Source organism: Gossypium hirsutum, chromosome A12 (genome assembly GCF_007990345.1).
Source record: "Gossypium hirsutum isolate 1008001.06 chromosome A12, Gossypium_hirsutum_v2.1, whole genome shotgun sequence".
Classification (NCBI taxonomy): Eukaryota; Viridiplantae; Streptophyta; class Magnoliopsida; order Malvales; family Malvaceae; genus Gossypium; species Gossypium hirsutum.
This window is the reverse complement of record NC_053435.1, coordinates 84,797,925-84,818,001: the sequence shown is the minus strand read 5'-3', so window position 1 is coordinate 84,818,001 and position 20,077 is coordinate 84,797,925. Positions and strand designations below refer to the sequence as shown.

General features: G+C 35.9%; 1 protein-coding gene and 1 pseudogene across 1 annotated transcript; both read left to right on the top strand.

Annotated features, from left to right (window-relative positions):
• The first annotated feature begins 3,791 nt into the window (after nt 1–3,791).
• On the top strand, nt 3,792–6,823 carry LOC107940567 (histidine kinase CKI1-like; annotated as a pseudogene).
• Nucleotides 6,824–16,104: 9,281 nt separating this feature from the next.
• Nucleotides 16,105–19,800, top strand: LOC107940565 (histidine kinase CKI1). The gene is made up of 5 exons (XM_016874011.2): nt 16,105–16,334; nt 16,411–17,513; nt 17,592–18,166; nt 18,249–19,376; nt 19,476–19,800. Exons 2-5 carry the CDS (start codon nt 16,877–16,879, stop codon nt 19,677–19,679), a joined length of 2,544 nt encoding a protein of 847 aa, XP_016729500.2. The 5' UTR covers nt 16,105–16,334; nt 16,411–16,876; the 3' UTR covers nt 19,680–19,800.
• The last annotated feature ends 277 nt before the right edge of the window (nt 19,801–20,077 follow it).

Here is a 20,077-nt window from a genome sequence, read left to right as displayed (position 1 = left end):
TTACATAATTAGGGTCACTTCGTGAAAATCTAATGCATATGATGCAATGTAATGCAAATGCATGAAATGAATGCCTAAAGAGACGTTGATTCTGATTCAATTACATTTAGGAAGCTTTTCTAGAAAGCAAATTCCCTTACATAAAACGGATACATGTACGACCTCACCCTCATATTCCAAGAAACAACATCGATTTTTTCTTCATCCGCATGTTTGAGGTAATCTCACCAATAGATGCCATTGCTAGCTCATTTTCTTGATCTTGGTCGCGATCCATCATCTGCCCATCTTCATAAGGCTCGTCAGCTTGTTGAAGGCTTTTGGACAATCGTCTCGAATCCCCAGGCCACCAAGCAAGGTCACGAACTCTTCCATCGCCATTCTTGTGTTTCTCAGAATATGTTTGGGAAGTCGTATTGTTTTCCACTTTATCAAGGAATTCGTATTCCATGACAAGCTTTCTAATTTAGTAATTGGATTTGAATCCATATCTCTTTCCTAAGATGCAAATGCAATGTAATGCAATCATAATCAAAACACAACAAGAAGGGTTAGTACAAAACATAAGCAAGCACAGAAAACAAAAAAATACCTAATCGGGCATATACTAGGGGTTTGGAGTGGCTCTACCTAGGTTAAGTTCCTAAGTCTACTATATGAGGGTTGGTTCTAAAGTAAGGGTACCCGAACCAGCAGATTCCTCGATCCTCACCCATTATAGGCTCATACGGACTGAGTTCAGTTCAGGGGAATACATTTCCCTATGACCATGCGGAGATGAAAATCTCACGAAGACATAGGTACGGATGTATCCCGAAAGCGATTCACTATCCCATGCGGAGGTGAAAACCTCACGAAGGCGTAGCTTCTCACTCCCACTTAAAAGGGTATGACCAACGGTCATGCAATGCAATGTGCAAAAATAAATCTGAACTTAAACACAGCAATTATGAATCATAATGACGAAGATCATAATAAAGATAAATAAAAATACAATGAAAGGATCGTATATTTAAACTAGGTTTTTGATTTTTGACAAAAAGACAAAAAGTAATCAACTCATGGCTTGACTCTTGTGCTTTTCCCCAGTGGAGTCGCCAAGCTGTTGACACCATTTTTCGGATAAAAACGGGGTCGACTTGGATTTTGAAAAAGGAAACGAAAATGGGAGTCGCCACCAATCTTTTTTTGATGAGGTGTGATCGGGTCACCTCGAAAAGTGGTTGTTTTTAATAAACAATTTAATTTTTATTAAAACAACGCTTTTGGTCTACGAAATTCAGAAAAACGGGTTCGGGAGTCGGTTACGCTCGAGGAAGGATTAGCACCCTCGATACGCCCAAAATTGGTACCTAATTAATTACTTAATGTCTTGGTGTCGGAAATTGAGAACTTTAAAGAATTTAAAATACGACCCTTCTTATTAATGTTATTTTAAAATTACTCGAATAAATCAAAATGGAAAAATGCCTTCTTATCTCGAAGTAACAAAATGTCGCATCCAGTAAGTTAGGACACAACACATCGTATTTTTGAGAGTAAGCTTGCTTTTTCATTTTTATTTAAACCTCATTTATTTTAATTTTAAAAGGATATTCGATTATTTAAGATCAACGCGAGAAAAATCGAAGCTCAGAAAGTTAGGGCACGATTTCTCGAATCTTCTAAATACGGAATATTGCCTTTATCTTTGAAATTTTACCCTTTTGAATTTTGAGTATGATTTAGTGGAAATTTTTTTAAAAAACAAATGCGTGCGATTTTGATTATATTTAAAAAAAAAAAAATTGTTCAGAAGGAAAAGAATACCGTACACGACCTATAATGAATATGCAACATAGACTTAAAATCCATAACATAATATGCGTCATAAAGTATACACATAACATAGATACAAATAAATCGAAATGCATGAATAATAATGTAAGAAACAATATAACAATAATATTAATATAATAACAAAACAAATACAATTCTAATAGATTTAGATTTTAAAACATTTGAAGATGACAAATAAATAATTAATAGAATGAAATTGCAATAATAATGGCAAGGATTAAAATAAACAAAATTAATATTTAAAATAGTGAATGAATAAATAAAATAAAACCTAAAGATAGGCATATATATATATATGTTTATTTTAAAAAAATAAAACGTATATTTATATATATATATTAAAATGTATGCTTATGAATTATAAAAAATAGAAAATACATAAAAAGAAATAAATTTTAAAATATAAAGAATATGTATAAATATGCGTGTATATATATTTATGAAAATAAAAGAGGATATATAAGTATGTACGTATATAGAATTTTAAAGTATGCAGGCAAATACATATATGTATGTAAGTTATAATATATAAATGTAAGCGTATGTGTATATAAATATTAAATATGTATATATATAGTAAAATTTGAAGTAAAATAAAAATAAAAAATAAGGATAATAACAGTATGTAAATAAAAAAAATAATATCACATTTATCAATTTAATTAATAAGATAACCAAAAATAAAGGAAAAATGGGTTAAATTTAAAAGAAACAAAGGAAAGAGGGACCAACTCGCCATACGCTGAAAGTATGAGGGAGCGAAGGAGAAAATATCCCAAGCCCCCTTGTGCGCGGCGTTTCAGTGCAAAGGGCACACATGGTCAGAGGACCCAATTGAAACAGGCACAGAACTCGCATCCCAAATTTAAATAAATAAAAAGGTCAGATTGCATTTCAACGCGAAATGGAGGGACCGAAGGCGCAAATTACCCATTAGGGCAAAAGTGCGCAGGTTTCCCTTTTAAACGGCGCCGTATGGAATCTTATAAATAAAAATAAATAAATAAATAAAACCCTAAAAAACAAATCAGCCCCCATTTCTTTCTCTTTTCTTTCAGACGAACTGAAGATCCCATACCCCTCAATCCCTTTTCTCGACCGCTCCAAATCACCGCCATGGCCGGTGGCCGGCGTCACGCGACGGAGTTCCCGGTCTGCGCAGTTGAAGCATATTCAGAGGGCCTGAACTTTTGAAAGGGGAGTCGAGGAGAAAACAAGACCTTTGGCCCCTCTCGAGCCGAATCCGACGACGGCAAAGGACCATCGCCGGCCAGTCCAAGGGCCGATTCAGGTATTCTTTTCTTTTCTCTTTTTTGATTTTTAATTACTTTAGAATAGATTTGCAAAGAAAAAAAAACAAAATAAGAGAAAACAAATAAGAGAAAACCAAGAAGAAATAGCAAGGATTCAACCTTTTAAAATTTCTATTCCCTTTTGATTTCTGATGTGGGTTTTTACAAAAAAAAGAAAAAATCCCCTTAAATCCCGTGATGAAGCCCCCCTTTTATCCCCCGAAAATGATACAATAAAATGTTATTTTCTCCCCTTGGTCTCTGCTTTGCGTGTTCTTTCATTTGCAGGGAGTTAGAGGGCAGGTGAGGGAGTTGGTGGTGGCGTGGGACAAGGCGATGGCAGAGGGATGGGCACGGCGCTAGGCTTGGCTAGTGTTTCCGCCCTAGTCTGACTGAGTTTGGGGCCGGTTGGGCTTATTGGGCCGTTTGTCACTTGGGCTTGTAACGGGTAGTGGGCCACCGAGTAAATGGGCCTGCAACAGATATCTTGGTATAATGGAGACTAATTCATTCGAATCCTCTTATATGTCTGGTTATGATTTGCCTTAATTACTTTTACGTATTACGAAAAGTTTTATATTGATCATTAGATTTAGATATAGCATTTTAGATTAATATATATATGAGACGTAAAAAAAATTTTAATGAACAAAGTTATCAATGCAGGCGTTGTTGGTGTTGATACCGCCAAGCATAATGATCACATGGTGGCATAAAACAACCAGACAAATTGAACAAAATGTGGATTTCAATACCCATAGCTTGGATTCTGGATTTCAATCACAAATTCACATCATTGCAGATTCAATACCTCCATTAAATTCATCTGCTGCAAGTTTAGCAAAGCTTTTAACTTCTTCCTTCAACCAAACTGATGAAATCTCATTCGATGAGATTGAAAATAAGGTATGCATTAAACCATATACATACATACATACATGTATACATTGATACATAGAATTAAGAATGTTACTTGTTTGCAGGTGGCACCTACATTGTTCCTTGCATTTACTACAATTCCATACCTGTCTCAAATTTCATATGTTGGATTAGAGGGTCTGTTTTTTTCTTACCACATTAATGGAAATCAAACTCTATCAACATATGCTAACTCCTCGTTTTCGAGCCGAAAGAAGCATGTTTGGTACAAGCAACCAGTGGATAATCAAACAGGGAAGCCATATGGAGAACCTGTTAGATCCCATTCATTCAATGTTGTGAATACAAGTTGGTTTCAAGTAGCATTAAATCATTCATGGGGGTATTCTTCATTAGAAAATGGGTGGAACAATGGTGGGGAACCTTTGTTTCTCACTAGTGTTAGCTTGCTTGGAAAAGGTGTTATTGCCATGGGAGTACCAGTTAAAAGATTAACTGATAGACTTGGTGGTATTAATCTTCATGGTGGAAGCTTAAGCTTGATTACAATGGATGAAAAATTATTACTAAATGGAATCCCAAACACCAAATTCATCTATGTTAATGGTACTATTTTCTTACAGTTTATGTGGCCAAATGGTGTTAAAAATTTCCCATGTAGCAATGATACCTCAGAAACCTATATGATGGTCATTGATGGAAAAGAGTATAATGTTCGTTGTTCAACAGTCAAAATCTCGGGAGTACAATCCGTATGCTATCCGAATTCTTCATTTTTCTAGGTGTTTGCAGTGTTCACGTCTAGTTTTATTAACGAGTTTCAGTTTTTTGGTTTTGGTTTTCAGGTATATGCTTTGGCTTTACCACATGAAGGAATAGCAAGCTTTGTTTATAGCAAAATCAATTTTTCTCACATTGCTCTTGTGGTAACAATGGTGTTATTAGTCATCCCTCTTGTTTTCTTCATATCATCAATGACCACCAATGCTCAAAGGGAGATTTACCTACATGATAAGCTCATTAAACAAATGGAAGCAACTCAACAAGCTGAGAGAAAAAGCATGAACAAAAGCCTTGCTTTAGTTGGTGCCAGCCATGATATCCGAGCAGCCTTAGCCGGTATTACCGGTTACATCGATTTATGCCTGGCAAATGCAGCCCCTAGGTCGGATTTCAAGACATATTTGAAGCAAATGAGTCTTTGTGCACAGGATTTATTAGGTAAATTCATTTCACTTGCCTATTGGTACCAAAACTTTGGGCAGTCTAATCTAAATAGTTGTATATATAAATTGCAGGGCTATTGAACTCTATACTTGATACTAGCAAAATTGAAGCTGGAATGATGAATTTGGAAGAACAAGAGTTCAATTTGGCTGATTTGATTGAACATGTGGTTGATTTATATCATCCTGTGGGTATGATTAAGGGTGTTGATGTTGTTTTAGACCCTTGTGATGGATCCATTATTAAGCTCTCACAAGTGAAAGGTGACAGAGGGAAACTCAAGCAAATATTAAGCAATATATTGAGCAATGCTGTTAAATTTACTGTTGAAGGGCATGTATGTGTTCGAGCTTGGGTCGGAAAGCATGATTTCGAAACCGAAATACTTGCTTCTACTCGGAAAGGTGTAGGCAAGTACGTGTCTCGTTTGTTTTCCGACAAAAACGAAGGCAATGGTGATGTCAAAGCGGAAAGTGCAGTTAGACAGAATCGTGATTTGGTGGAGATTGTGTTCGAGGTTGATGATACAGGTAAAGGTATTCCAAAAGAGAAACAAAAATCAGTGTTTGAAAACTATGTGCAGGTTAAAGAAACAGCAGCTGGACAAGTAGGTACTGGTTTAGGCCTTGGAATTGTTCAATCTTTGGTAAGTTACAACTATTACCTACATACATACATTTCCATGTATCGATGAATTATCTAATTCAGAACTTACTTTATTAGGTACATTTAATGGGCGGAGAGATTGGAATTGTTGATAAAGAGTTTGGTGAGAAAGGAACTTGCTTTAGATTCACCGTTTTCCTCACAGCTTGTGAGACTCAAGGTGCTGCCATGTATGGTGGCACAAACTCGAGCTTTGCATTCGAAATTCTAGTCCCAAACTCGGCATTCGTACTCCTAGTCCCAAGTTAGGCGGATCACAAGTCGTTCTCTTCATGCAAAACATCGAAAGGCGAAGAGTTTCACAAAAATTCTTGGAGAGTCTTGGTATAAGTGTATTAGTTGTAGATCAATGTCACCAGTTTCCATCTGCTATGAAAAAGATACAACCCAAGCTAAATTCTTTACACCATTCCTCAAGGAGATCAGATATGAGTTGTAGAAGTGATATCTCAAGTTCGAGTTCTAAAGATATGCCTTTAAGTGCCATGGAAGGAGCTGAACATAAATTGCCTTTCAACCGACGCAAAAATGTACCAAGCTTCAATCTACTTGTGATTGATGTCAATGCAGAGTCATTTTCCGAGCTGTGGAGGATTGTTGCTGAATTCCGAAGAGGCCTTCATAGTACATGTTGTAAGGTGATTTGGTTAGATAAACCGACTTCACCTTGCATCGATCCAAAAAGACTCGATCCCGATGATGAAATTCTGTTACAACCTTTCCATGGGTCACGTTTGCATCGAGTGATAAAACTTCTTCCGGAATTCAGAAACTTGTCACAAGGTATTTCATCTAGTTCAGAAAGTTCAAAGCATCCATATAGCAAGACAAGGTTGAGAAACACTCAACGTAATGACGAGATACAAGAATACATCAGTTCGAACGATGAACAGTATAGTAAGCAAGGTGTTGGATTCTAACTTAGCAAACAAAGTTTAAAAACAACTTAGATGAATGTTTTAGATGTTTGAAAGCTTAAAACAGGAGCAAGAACAAGCAAAAGGTTGAATGAGCAAAGTGTTTTTCTCATTACCCGAATAAGAGCATGGTTACATACATAAATAGAACAAAGCTACATAGAAAGAAAACACAGCTTGCTTGTGCAAGTAACTAAAGGTTTACATCAACAAAATGACAACCTAATTTGACTACTAAATCAGCTAAGCACACATTTTAACCTTAGCTGATCAAAGCATATAATGATTACACCATAGACTAACAAAAGTCAACTAAGCAAACAAGGCTTGTCGAATTGCACAATGGATTTTAACATGCTTCAGCCGAGTTTCTGGTTTCATGCATGCAACGTAAGTTTGCATGGATTCTTAAACTTTGCTGCTGTCGTTGCCACCTTTTAAACGCTCCTCCTTGGCTACAAAGCAGCAAACTCCGATTTTCTTCTTCAAATATTCAAACCATGAAAAACCAGATTTTTGGCAATGGCTACAGCCGATTGGTTGTCAACCTTAATCACAGTGGCCTCCTTTGGATCAGCATTCAGATCACACAATATTTTCCTAAGCCAAATGGCTTGATTTACAGCAGAAGCAGCTGCGATGTATTCTGCCTCAGCAGTGGATTGAGCCACTGTCTGTTGCTTCTTCGAGCTCCAGCAAAAGACACTTGAGCCAAGAGTGAAGAAGTAGCCTGATGTGCTCTTCATGTCATCAACAGAACTAGCCTAATCGCTGTCTGAATATCCCACTAGTCTCAGCTCCTCAGCCCTTTCAAACTTCACTCCACAACTCAGAGTCCCTTTGACATACCTTAGGACCCTTTTTGCTGCTTTAAAATGTGCAACTGTGCAGCAATGCATGAATCTCGATAGAAGACCAACAGCATGCATGATGTCTGGTCTAGTTGCAGTCAAATAGAGCAGGCAGCCAACCAAGCTTCTGTAATTCTTTTCATCCACTCGATCTTCATCTCCTAGGCTGGTGAGTTTTTCTCCTAAAGCCACAGGAGTGCTAGCAGGCTTGCAGTTTGTCATGCAAAACCTGCTCAAAACCTTCGATGCGAATGCCTTCTGGCCTATGAAAATACCTTGTTTATTTTGTTTCACTTCCATGCCAAGGAAGTATGTCATTAATCCAAGGTCAGTCATCTTAAACACAGTTTGCATTTGCTTCTTAAAGGTCTCAATTTCCTCCCTTTTGCAGCCAGTGACCAGTAAATCATCAACATACAATGAAACAATTAGCAAAGTTTCATTACCTTCCTTCTTAACATAGAGAGTAGGCTCACTGGTGCTCTTTGTGAACCCGAGCCTTGTCAGGTAGGTATCCATTCGATCGTACCAGGCCCTTGGAGCTTGCTTGAGACCATACAGGGCCTTTTTGAGCTTGTAGACCTTCTCTTCTTCTCCTTGAACTTCAAAGCCTTCAGGTTGATCTATGAAGATTTCCTCCATGAGAAATCCATTTAAAAAGGCTGATTTGACATCCAGTTGATGCACCTGCCACTGTTTCTGGGCTGCTAAGGCAAACAACATTCTTATAGTGTCCAGCGTTGCAACAGGAGCAAATGTTTCAAAGAAATCGACTCCCTGCTGTTGGCTATACCCTTTCACAACTAATCTAGCTTTGTGTCTGTTCAGTGATCCATCTGCATTATTTTTTATCTTGAACACCCATTTAACTCCAATGATCTTCCTACCTTCAGGTCTATCAACCAGCTCCCAGGTTTCATTCTTTTGAATCATCCTTAGTTCAGCTTCCATAGCCTCTTGCCAGCATTTCTCTTTCGAGGCTTCAGCATAGCAGGATGGCTCAACCATGGTCACAGCACATCTTTCATAGATGTCTGCCAATGTTCTGGTGCCCCTAACAGGCATATCATCAAAATCATCCATAGCTTCATTTTCAACTTCAGCATGTTGGTGATCAAGGTCCTGCAAGTCTTCTTCAGTTAAGCTTGCATCTGTCCCATTCCACTTCCAACAGCTTCCTTCATTGAACTTGACATCTCTGCTTACAATAACCTTTTTTGTTGATGGATCAAAGATCCTATAACCCTTCTTCACACTGTTGTAGCCTACAAATACCCCTGGCACAGACTTTCTTTCCAGCTTGGTTCTCTTCTCTGCTGGCACAAGTGCATAGCATAAGCATCCAAACACTTTCAAGTGTGACACGATTGGTTTCTGCCCGAACCAGGCCTCAAAGGGTGTTTTACCTTTGACTGCTTTAGTTGGTAGTCTATTTAGTAAGTAGACAGATGTGTTTACTGCCTCAGCCCAGAAGTTGTTTAGCATTTTGGCCTCAAACAGTAGGCATCTGGCCATATCAAGAACAGTCCTGTTTTTCCTCTCACAAACACCATTTTACTGTGGTGTGTAGAGAGTGGTCAGTTGGTGTAGGATGCCAGCATCATCACAAATCTTCTGGAACCTCTGAGACACATACTCGGCTCCATTGTCTGACCTTAGGCTCTTGAGTTTGCTGTTGGCTTGGTTTTCAGCCAAAGCCTTGAACTTGCGAAAGAAGTCAGTGACATCTGACTTTTGTTTCAAGAAGGTTACCCAACAAAACCTGGTGCAGTCATCAATGAACAAGGCAAAATACTTGCAGCCATTTAGTGAGCTGGTCTTCATAGGTCCACAGATGTCAGTGTGAACCAAATGAAGTTTCTCTTGGGCTCTCCATGCCTTGTTGACTGGAAAGGGCAGTCTGGTTAGCTTGCCAAGCTGACAGACTTCACACACCTCTTTGTTTGGCTCGAACTTAGCCATATCTTCAACCAAATTCAGTTTTTGCATTTGCCCGAGCGAGTTGTAGTTCACATGCCCCATTCTTTTGTGCCACAAACTTGCCTCATCAGTCTGAGCTGCATATGCTCTTGCTTGCAACTGATTTACATCTACATTGAAGGTTCTATCTTGCATAGCTACTTTTGCCAACACCTGGTCAGTAGCATCTTTGATTGTGCAGATTTTGCCTTCAAACAGGAGAGAGTACCCTTTTTCCAGTAGCTGACCAACACTTAATAAATTTTGGTCAATGTCAGGTACATAAAGAACTTCTGAAATGGTTTTAATACCTGACTTGGTGCAAATCACTGCTTTGCCTTTGCCTTTAGCCTTAAGAAGCTCACTATTTCCAATTCTGACATTGGATTCAAATGAGGTGTCAAGCTCCTTGAACATGCTTTCCTCTGAGGCCATATGATGAGTGCATCCACTATCGATCAGCCAAATTTTGCTGACTTTGCTCGAGCTTGCAAAGCAAGAGGCTGTGAAGACATGTTCTTCCTGTGCCTCGATGTCTTCAGCTACTTGAGCCTGATTATGATTCTGTGACTGAGCTTTTGGTTTGTTCTTACACACTTTCTCAATGTGACCAAGCTGTTTGCAGCCTCTACACTGAATGTCAGGCCTGTACCAGCAATATTTCTCAAGGTGAGTTGTTCTTTTGCAATGAGCACAGGGTGGAAACTTCTTCTTGGCAGCTTCCTTCTTTCCTCTATCTTTCTTTTCTGACATAGGCTTCTTGCCTTTGTGATTCGAGCTGAAGCTTGAGCTCTCTCTACTCCTAGCTTGAAAAGCTCCCTCAGAATACTCCTCCATTCTGTTTGCTCTTCTTTGCTCTTGAGCATAGAGAGCATTTATCAGTTCTGTCAAGGGAATGGCAGATAAGTCCCTCGAATCCTCCAGGGAAGAAATCTTGGATTCATACTTCTCTGGCAAGGTTGTTATGATTTTCTCCACTACCCTCTGATCACTAAAGTCATCTCCAAACAGTCTTATGTTGTTGACAGTGGACATAATTCTGTCAGCATACTGCTTGATGGTTTCTGAGTCTTTCATTCTCAGATTCTCAAAGTCCCTTCTCAAGTTGATGAGTTGTTGCTGCCTGGTTTTGTCTGAGCCTTGAAACTCTTCCTTGAGTTTATCCCAGGCCTCCTTTGGTGTGTCGCAGGCCATTATCCTTGTGAAGATAGCATCTGAAACTCCACTTTGAAGGCATGACATGGCCTTGTACTTCTTTGCACAGTCTTCATTATACTGCCTTATCTGAGCTATCGTGGGATTAGCTCTTAAGGGTGGTGGTTCTGTGTCATTTTGGACAACATTCCACAGGTCATGTGCCTGTAGATATGTTTTCATTGTGACAGCCCATATATTGTAGCTTTCACCAGCAAACACGGGTGGAGGTGGTGGTGAGAAGCTCATCTTCACGCAGCTTCCAAAACTCTGAGCAACAAAGATAGTTCCTGCTTCTTTTCTTTCAAACACACAGCACACAACAAGAGGCCCTCAAAGACAACAGGCTCTCGATACCATTTGTTGGATTCTAACTTAGCAAACAAAGTTTAAAAACAACTTAGATGAATGTTTTAGATGTTTGAAAGCTTAGAACAGGAGCAAGAACAAGCAAAAGGTTGAATGAGCAAAGTGTTTTTCTCATTACCCGAATAAGAGCATGGTTACATACATAAATAGAACAAAGCTACATAGAAAGAAAACACAGCTTGCTTGTGCAAGTAGCTAAAGGTTTACATCAACAAAATGACAACCTAATTTGACTACTAAATCAGCTAAGCACACATTTTAACCTTAGCTGATCAAAGCATATAATGATTACACCATAGACTAACAAAAGTCAACTAAGCAAACAAGGCTTGTCGAATTGCACAATGGATTTTAACATGCTTCAGCCGAGTTTCTGGTTTCATGCATGCAACGTAAGTTTGCATGGATTCTTAAACTTTGCTGCTGTCGTTGCCACCTTTTAAACACAAGGATCATCATCACCTACACTAGTGTACACGCGTGGTAGGTTGAAATCAAAAAGAAAGAACGAGGACAGTGCCGAGTCGAGTAACGGCGAAATGCCCTTGATTGGGAAAAGAATATTGATTGCTGAGGACAACAAAATGCTAAGCATTCTTGCTATAACTACTGCTACACAGCTTGGTGCCGATGTTGAGCATTGTGAAAATGGAAATGAAGCTTTAGAACGAGTGTGCAATGGTCTCAAAGCTCAGAGAAACTATGATTATGTATTGATGGATTGTGAGGTAATGTATATAAATGATTTCTCACTACTTCATGAACTTTTAATGTGTGGTGGATTTAATGAGTTTTGATCTTTGTTTCTCTGTGTGTGATCTGAAAGATGTTGCCGATGAATGGATATGAAGCAACGCGACGAATTAGAATTGAGGAGGAACGATATGGTGTTCATATTCCGATCATTGCGTTGACCGCTCATAGATCAGGGACGGAGGCGTTGGAAGCTGGAATGGATGCTCATTTGAATAAACCTCTTGTGGCAAATGAATTGATGAAAGTCATCGAAAGTCTCCAGACAAAAAAATGATGGCTGAATTATCTCATGCTATACTTTTATATGTTAGGTTTTGTACAACATGTGTTGATACATTGTGGGCAAGAAATCTAGTGGGTAGTAGATCTCGAAGTACAAAGTTAGAACTATGTTTGAGTCATTTATTTAAATAAATAGCATATGAGGGATGCAAAGTTTGAGTCATTTTTGCTTGTATAAAACAAGTGTTGCTTCAGCTTCTGGGGAGTTTACCAGTAAGACAACCATGCTGCCCTGAAGATAGCTTTTTTGCTGGCTTCCAAAGCAACCTGCAAGGGGAGCTCCTCTGCTGCCTCTTTTGAACTATATTTGTTATCTTCTGAGTGATTGAAACTCCAAAAGTGTAAAAATATTTTCAAGAGCAGCAATTGCAGACAGAAACCTGATATGTCCCGTAGAAGGTAACTAAACGTGCTGGCAACATACTGTTTAAGAGCGACTTGGGCAGCCTGAGACCACATAAGAGTATCATTATACGGAGCATTGTCCTCAATATGAAAGTAAACTATATTTACTTATGAACACAAAGAAGCCTCAGTTCTAGTTGAGACACATGCTCAACAAGCAGTGACATAAAGAGCAATCTCTTGTCTCCATCAAGTACAAAAAGCTAAAGACATCTCCAAATGTCGAGATAATAAATTATTTGACTAACAGACACTTGTAAAATGTGCATGTGAAAACAATGATATAATTGTTAATTAATCACGTTTGATATTCAGATAGCCATTCCGTAATCATGAACAAGAACAGATCAGGAAAAGCAAATGCACCCAACTTACGAAGAAAACCCAGGAGATTGGCACAAGAAATCTTGATATCTAATGGTAAAGCTTTGCCTATCTAGCTAAGTTCTTATACATTAACTTTTGTTTAAGAAATAATGATGTAATCTTGTATAAAAAAAAAGAAATAATGATGTAATCTATTACATTACAAGCTTGAGTTTTTTTTTTTTGTTTTTTGGTAATCTTGATATGCCCAAAAATATTTTTTACCTTTTTTTTTTCTTTCATTAAAATTAATTTTTATATTTTTTCAAAAAAATAAGAAAAGATTTAATTCCGAAAATATTATTATTATACCAATAAATATTGAAGTTAATGATAAATAAATCTCATCTTATTTTTTTTCCTTAATTAAAAGATTCACTTAATTTGCGTGTGTGTATATATAGCAGTATTACACTATCCTTTAGTGTAGTTTCTTGGGGAATATCTTGATTTTTTTTTAATAAAAAAAAATTCTGGGACGAAACAGAAGAAGAAGGACAAAAAATTTTACGATACGAAAAGGAGCGAATGGAGAGAACATAAAAAGCCATAAGGTATGAGCTTAGAGCCTTATGTCACTCTAGTATGCTAATAACTTCATTGGCTACTAGATCTACTCTATTTTTTGTGGTGATGCTATTTTTTATTTATTCTTGGCAAAACTTAATTAAGTTGTGTTAATTATTTGGATACATTGTTTATATTTTGTAGTATTTTCAAGAGTTATTACTTTGGTCAAGATTTTGATTTTATCAATCATTTTAGAGATAAATGGATGCGTTATATTTGTTCATATAATTAAAGGGTCATAGAGGTGTTTTTTCGGATTAATTGGAAAGGTAGTCTACTTTTAATTGTGTAATTAAATTTGAGTTTATTATTGAGGGGTGACGTTTCATGCAATTTGTATGAGTTATTTAGATAGATTCATTCATTAGATAAAAAATATGAAATTGTAAAGTATTTTTAGGATGATGAATATAATGATAAATATTTTTGTGAAAGGAAGAATTAGACGAAGAATTTATATTAAATTGGCTAATTACTTTTTACTCCAATTTAACTTCATCTACAATGTGGATAAATATGCTATGGAAAGAGTAATAATGAAAACAAAACCATGTGACACCATTTTTGGTTAAAAGTAAAGGCATATAGCTCTATGGGATTTCATTTGGTTCTTAATGCCATCACATTATACGTTTTTGTCAAATTTACCTTTTTCGTCATTTCACCTTTTTCCAAAATTCAATTTCATCCAATTCATCGCTTAAAATATATTGTATAACCTACCCTCTAAATGGGTGTTAGATTGGGTAGGGGCTCAAAATTACACATATAGATAGGTGTAGGGCACATAGTACATACCTTAGTCCCCTCTCATATTTTTGTTGTGCGCCCAATATATATTTAAAGACATATGGTAATTAAAAGTTAAAATCGGTGAATCACTTAATTAAGGAAAAAAATAAGATGAGATTATATTTTATTTAATAAAATTATATTGATTTAATTTGCATGCAAACAAAAGGAAATAAAAACAATTTAAACAAGGGTGAGAGAGATAATGAATTTTCTTAGCTTGGTAATAAAAATCAACATCAAAAGTTTTGAAGAAATTTCTTATATCTTTTCTTAATGGTTCATATATAATGAAAATTTAAATGATAAAGTTGGTTTTTAAGCATATTTTTATACTTTGAATTTTTTTTTTATAATGCAAAAAATTTAATGAAGTTCAGTTTATTTATAGCGTCTCGCCTTATTATAGTCATTTTATGGTAATTTATAGCTGTTTTTCAATTTTCTTTCTTTCTTTAAAATTTTTGTGTTATATGTTTAGTAAATGTTTTATAAGTTCATGAATGGCTATATAAGACTTTTTTTATTTTTTATTTATTTCTAAATTGATAAATAGCTTTTGGATTATTGAAAGTTATGTTTGTTTAGGAAAAATTTAAATACTGGCAGAGTTGTTAAAATTTTATTTTTTGGATAATTAAGATTTTTATTTATTTCAGTTGTTCCCGAAAATATATATTTATCCCTTTTTTATTTTATTAAAATTAATTTTTATATTTTTTTCAAACAAGAAAGGAAAGGTTTAAATCCAAAAAGATTATTAGGATACCATTATATATTGAAATTAATGATAAATAAATCTTATCTTTTTTTCCTTAATTAAGAGATTCGCAGATTAAAAGTTAAAATCAGTGAATCTCTTAATTAAGTAAAAAAATAAAATAAGATTGCATTTCATTTAGTAAAATAATATCGATTTAATAGGAAAAAAAACAAAAAGATAGTGAGAGAGATAATGGATTTTCTTAGATTTGTAAAAAGGGAAAAAAAAAAAAGACTTAGAAAGTTTTGTAAGGTAAAAGATTAAAGTAAATTCTTGTATCTTTTCTCAATGTTGAGTTATATATATATACAAAAAGCTGAATGATAATTTGAAATGCAGAAAATATAATGAAGCTCAACATATTTATAGCGTCACGCCCTGTTACAGTCTTCGTTTTTCTGGTAATTTGTAGCTCTTCTTCAATTTTTTTCTTTTATCTTTTTTTGTTAGTAAATGCTTTATAAGTTCAAGAATGGTATATAAGAAAATAAGAAGTAAATGTTATTTTATATGTAATGAATGTTTTTCTTTCTAAATTGATAAATAGCTTTTGGACTATTGAAACTTATCTTTGTTTTGAAAAAATTTAAATGCTTACAAATTTGTTAAAATTTATTTTAAAACTTTGCTATAAGAATTCGATTGACATTATTATCAGGTATTTTTCAACTGTTTTATTTGAGAATTCAAAAAGCTTGTTAATTAGGTATATTTATTAAAAAAATATTTCAAGTATCGAATAAGAGTTTAATACATTTATTAAAAAAATTATTTCACTATATCTTGATATGATGGGAACTAATTCATTTGAATCCTCTTCTATGCCTGGTTATGATTTGGCTTAGTTCCTTTTACATATTGCAAAATGTTCAACATTGATCCTTAGATTTAAATGTATCATTTTAGAGTAATATATATATATATAAGACCGTAAAAAAAATTCTAATGAATAAAGTTATCAATGTAGGCATTGCTGGTGTTGGTACCACCAAGTATAGTGATCACATGGTGGTATAAAACAACAAGACAAATTGAACAAAATGTGGATTTCAATACCCATAGCTTCTATTCTGGATTTCAATCACAAATTCACATCATTGCAAATTCAATACCACCATTAAATTCATCTGCTGCAAGTTTAGCAAAACTTTTAAGTTCTTCCTTCAACCAAACTGATGAAATCTCATTCGATGAGATTGAAATTAAGGTATGCATTAAACCATATATATACATACATGTAAACATTGATACATAGGATTAACAATGTTACTTACTCTTTGCAGGTGGCACCTACATTGTTCCTTGCATTTACTACAACCCCATACCTGTCTCAAATTTCATATGTTGGATTAGAGGGTCTGTTTTTTTGTTACTACATTGATGGAAATCAAACTCTATCAACATATGCTAACTCCTCGTTTTCGAGCCGAAAGAAGCATGTTTGGTACAAGCAACCAGTGGATAATCAAACAGGGAAGCTGTATGGAGAACCTGTTAGATCCCATTCATTCAATGTTGTGAATACAAGTTGGTTTCAAGTAGCATTAAATCATTCATGGGGGTATTCTTCATTAGAAAATGGGTGGAACAATGGTGGGGAACCTTTGTTTCTCACTAGTGTTAGCTTGCTTGGAAAAGGTGTTATTGCCATGGGAGTACCAGTTAAAAGATTAACTGATAGACTTGGTGGTATTAATCTTTATGGTGGAAGCTTAAGCTTGATTACAATGGATGGAAAATTGTTACTAAATGGAATCCCAAACACCAAATTCATCTATGTTAATGGTACCATTTTCTTACAGTTTATGTGGCCAAATGGTGTTAAAAATTTCCCATGCAGCAATGATACCCCAGAAACCTATAAGGTGGACACTGATGGAAAAGAGTATAATGTTCGTTGTTCAACAGTCGAAATCTCGGGAGTACAATCCGTATGTTATCCGAATTCTTCATTTTTCTTGGTGTTTGCAGTGTTCGCGGCTAGTTCTATTAACGAGTTTTGGTTTTCAGGTATATGCATTGGCTTTACCACATGAAGGAATAGCAAGCTTTGTTTATAGCAAAATCAATTATTCTCACATTGCTCTCGTGGTAACAATGGTGTTATTAGTCATCCCCCTTGTTTTCTTCGTATCATCAATGATCACCAATGCTCAAAGGGAGATTTGCTTACATGATAAGCTCATTAAACAAATGGAAGCAACTCAACAAGCTGAGAGAAAAAGCATGAACAAAAGCCTTGCTTTAGTTGGTGCCAGCCATGATATCCGAGCAGCATTAGCCGGTATTACTGGTTTCATCGATTTATGCCTGGCAAATGCAGCCCCTGGGTCGGATTTCGAGACATATTTGAAGCAAATGAGTCTTTGTGCACAGGATTTATTAGGTAAATTCATTTCACTTGCCTATTGGTACCAAAATTTCAGGGGGGTCTAATCTAAATAGTTGTATATATAAATTGCAGGGCTATTGAATTCTATACTTGATACTAGCAAAATTGAAGCTGGAATGATGAATTTGGAAGAACAGGAGTTCAATTTGGCTGATTTGATTGAACATGTGGTTGATTTATATCATCCTGTGGGTATGATTAAGGGTGTTGATGTTGTTTTAGACCCTTGTGATGGATCCATTATTAAGCTCTCACAAGTGAAAGGTGACAGAGGGAAACTCGTACAAATATTAAGCAATATACTGAGCAACGCTGTTAAATATACTGTTGAAGGGCATGTATGTGTTCGAGCTTGGGTCGGAAAGCCTGATTTCGAAACCGAAATACTTGCTTCCACTCGGAAAGGTTTAGGCAAGTACATGTCCAGTTTGTTTTCCGGTAAAAATGATGGCAACAGTGACGTCAAAGCAGTAAGTGCAGTTAGACAGAATCGTGATTCGGTGGAGATTGTGTTTGAGGTCGATGATACAGGTAAAGGTATTCCGAAAGAGAAACAAAAATCAGTGTTTGAAAACTACGTGCAGGTTAAAGAAACAGCAGCTGGACAAGTGGGTACTGGTTTAGGCCTTGGAATTGTTCAATCTTTGGTAAGTTGCAGCTATTACATACTTACTTTATTAACACCGTACTGATTTAATGAATTAACTAATTCAAAACTTACTTTATTAGGTACGTTTAATGGGTGGAGAGATTGGAATTGTTGATAAAGAGTTTGGTGAAAAGGGCACTTGCTTTAGATTCAATGTTTTCCTCAAAGCGTTTGAGATTCAAGGTAATGCCATGTATGGTGGCACAAACTCGAGCTTTGCCATTCGAAATTCTAGTCCCAAACTCGGCATTCGTACTCCTAGTCCCAATTTAGACGGATCACAAGTCGTTCTCTTCATGCGAAACATCGAAAGGCGAAGAGTTTCACAAAAATTCTTGGAGAGTCTTGGTATAAGTGTATTAGTCGTAGATCATTGTCACCATTTTCCATCTGCATTGAAAAAGATACAATCCAAGCTAAATTCTTTACTCAATTCTTCAAGGAGATCAGATATGAGTTGTAGAAGTGATATCTCAAGTTCGAGTTCTAAAGAAATGCCTTTAAGTGCCATGGAAGGAACTGAACATAAATTACCTTTCAACCGACGCAAAGATACACCGAGCTTCAATCTACTTGTGATTGATGTCAATGCAGAGTCATTTTCCGAGCTGTGGAGGACTGTAGCTGAATTCCGAAGAGGCCTTCATAGTACATGTTGTAAGGTGATATGGTTAGATAAACCTACTTCACCTTGCATCGATCCAAAAAGACTTGATTCCGGTGATGAAATTCTGTTACAACCTTTCCATGGCTCACGTTTGCACCGAGTGATAAAACTTCTTTCGGAATTTGGAAACTTGTCACAAGGTATTTCATCTAGTTCAGAAAGTTCAAAGCATCCATATGGCAAGACAAGGTTGAGACACACTCAAGGTAATGACGAGATACAAGGATACGTCAGCTCGAGCAATGAACGGTATAGTAAGCAAGGATCGTCATCACCTACACTAGAGCGTACTCGTGGTAGGTTGAAATCGAAAAGAAAGAACAAGGACTGTGCCGAGTCGAGTAACGGTGAGAAGCCCTTGATTGGGAAAAGAATATTGATTGCTGAGGATAACAAAATGTTAAGCATTCTTGCTATAACTACTGCCACACAGCTCGGTGCCGATGTTGAGCACTGTGAAAATGGAAATGAAGCTTTAGAATTAGTTTGCGATGGTCTCAAAGCTCAGAGAAACTATGATTATATATTGATGGATTGTCAGGTAATGTATATTTATGACTTCTTACTATTGCATTAACTTTCGATGTTTGGTGGATTTAATGAGTTTTGATCTTCTTCTTTTTTGTGCATGTTCTGATAGATGTTACCGATGAATGGATATGAAGCAACGAGACGGATTAGAATTGAGGAGGAACGATACGGTGTTCGTATTCCGATCATTGCGTTGACTGCTCATACATCTGGGACGGAGGCGATGGAAGCCGGAATGGATGCTCACTTGAATAAACCTTTAAAGACAAATGAATTGATGGAAGTCATTGAAAGTATTGAGACAAAAGAATAATGGTTGATTTATCTCATGTTGTATATTCATATGTTAATTTTTGTACAACATACACCTATACATTTTGGGCAAGGAATCTAGTGGATAGTATATTTAGGAAATACTAAATTATAACTATGTTTCAAAATAAATACAGATTAATCCTTCTATTAAAAATTCATCATTAAATAATGATGTAGAAAGTATTTTATGAAAAAAGTTGGATAAATGGATAAATGAATTTTTTTTTTAATCTTAATCTTAAGAAAAGTCAAACCATCACTTACAACACAAATGGAGGGAATATTTAAGAGAACCAATTTGCAATTTATTCTATCATATATTGAATATTTTGTCAAGTTTTTTAATAAAATGAACAAAATACAATCTTACTCCTTATATAGAGATCTCCATTATAT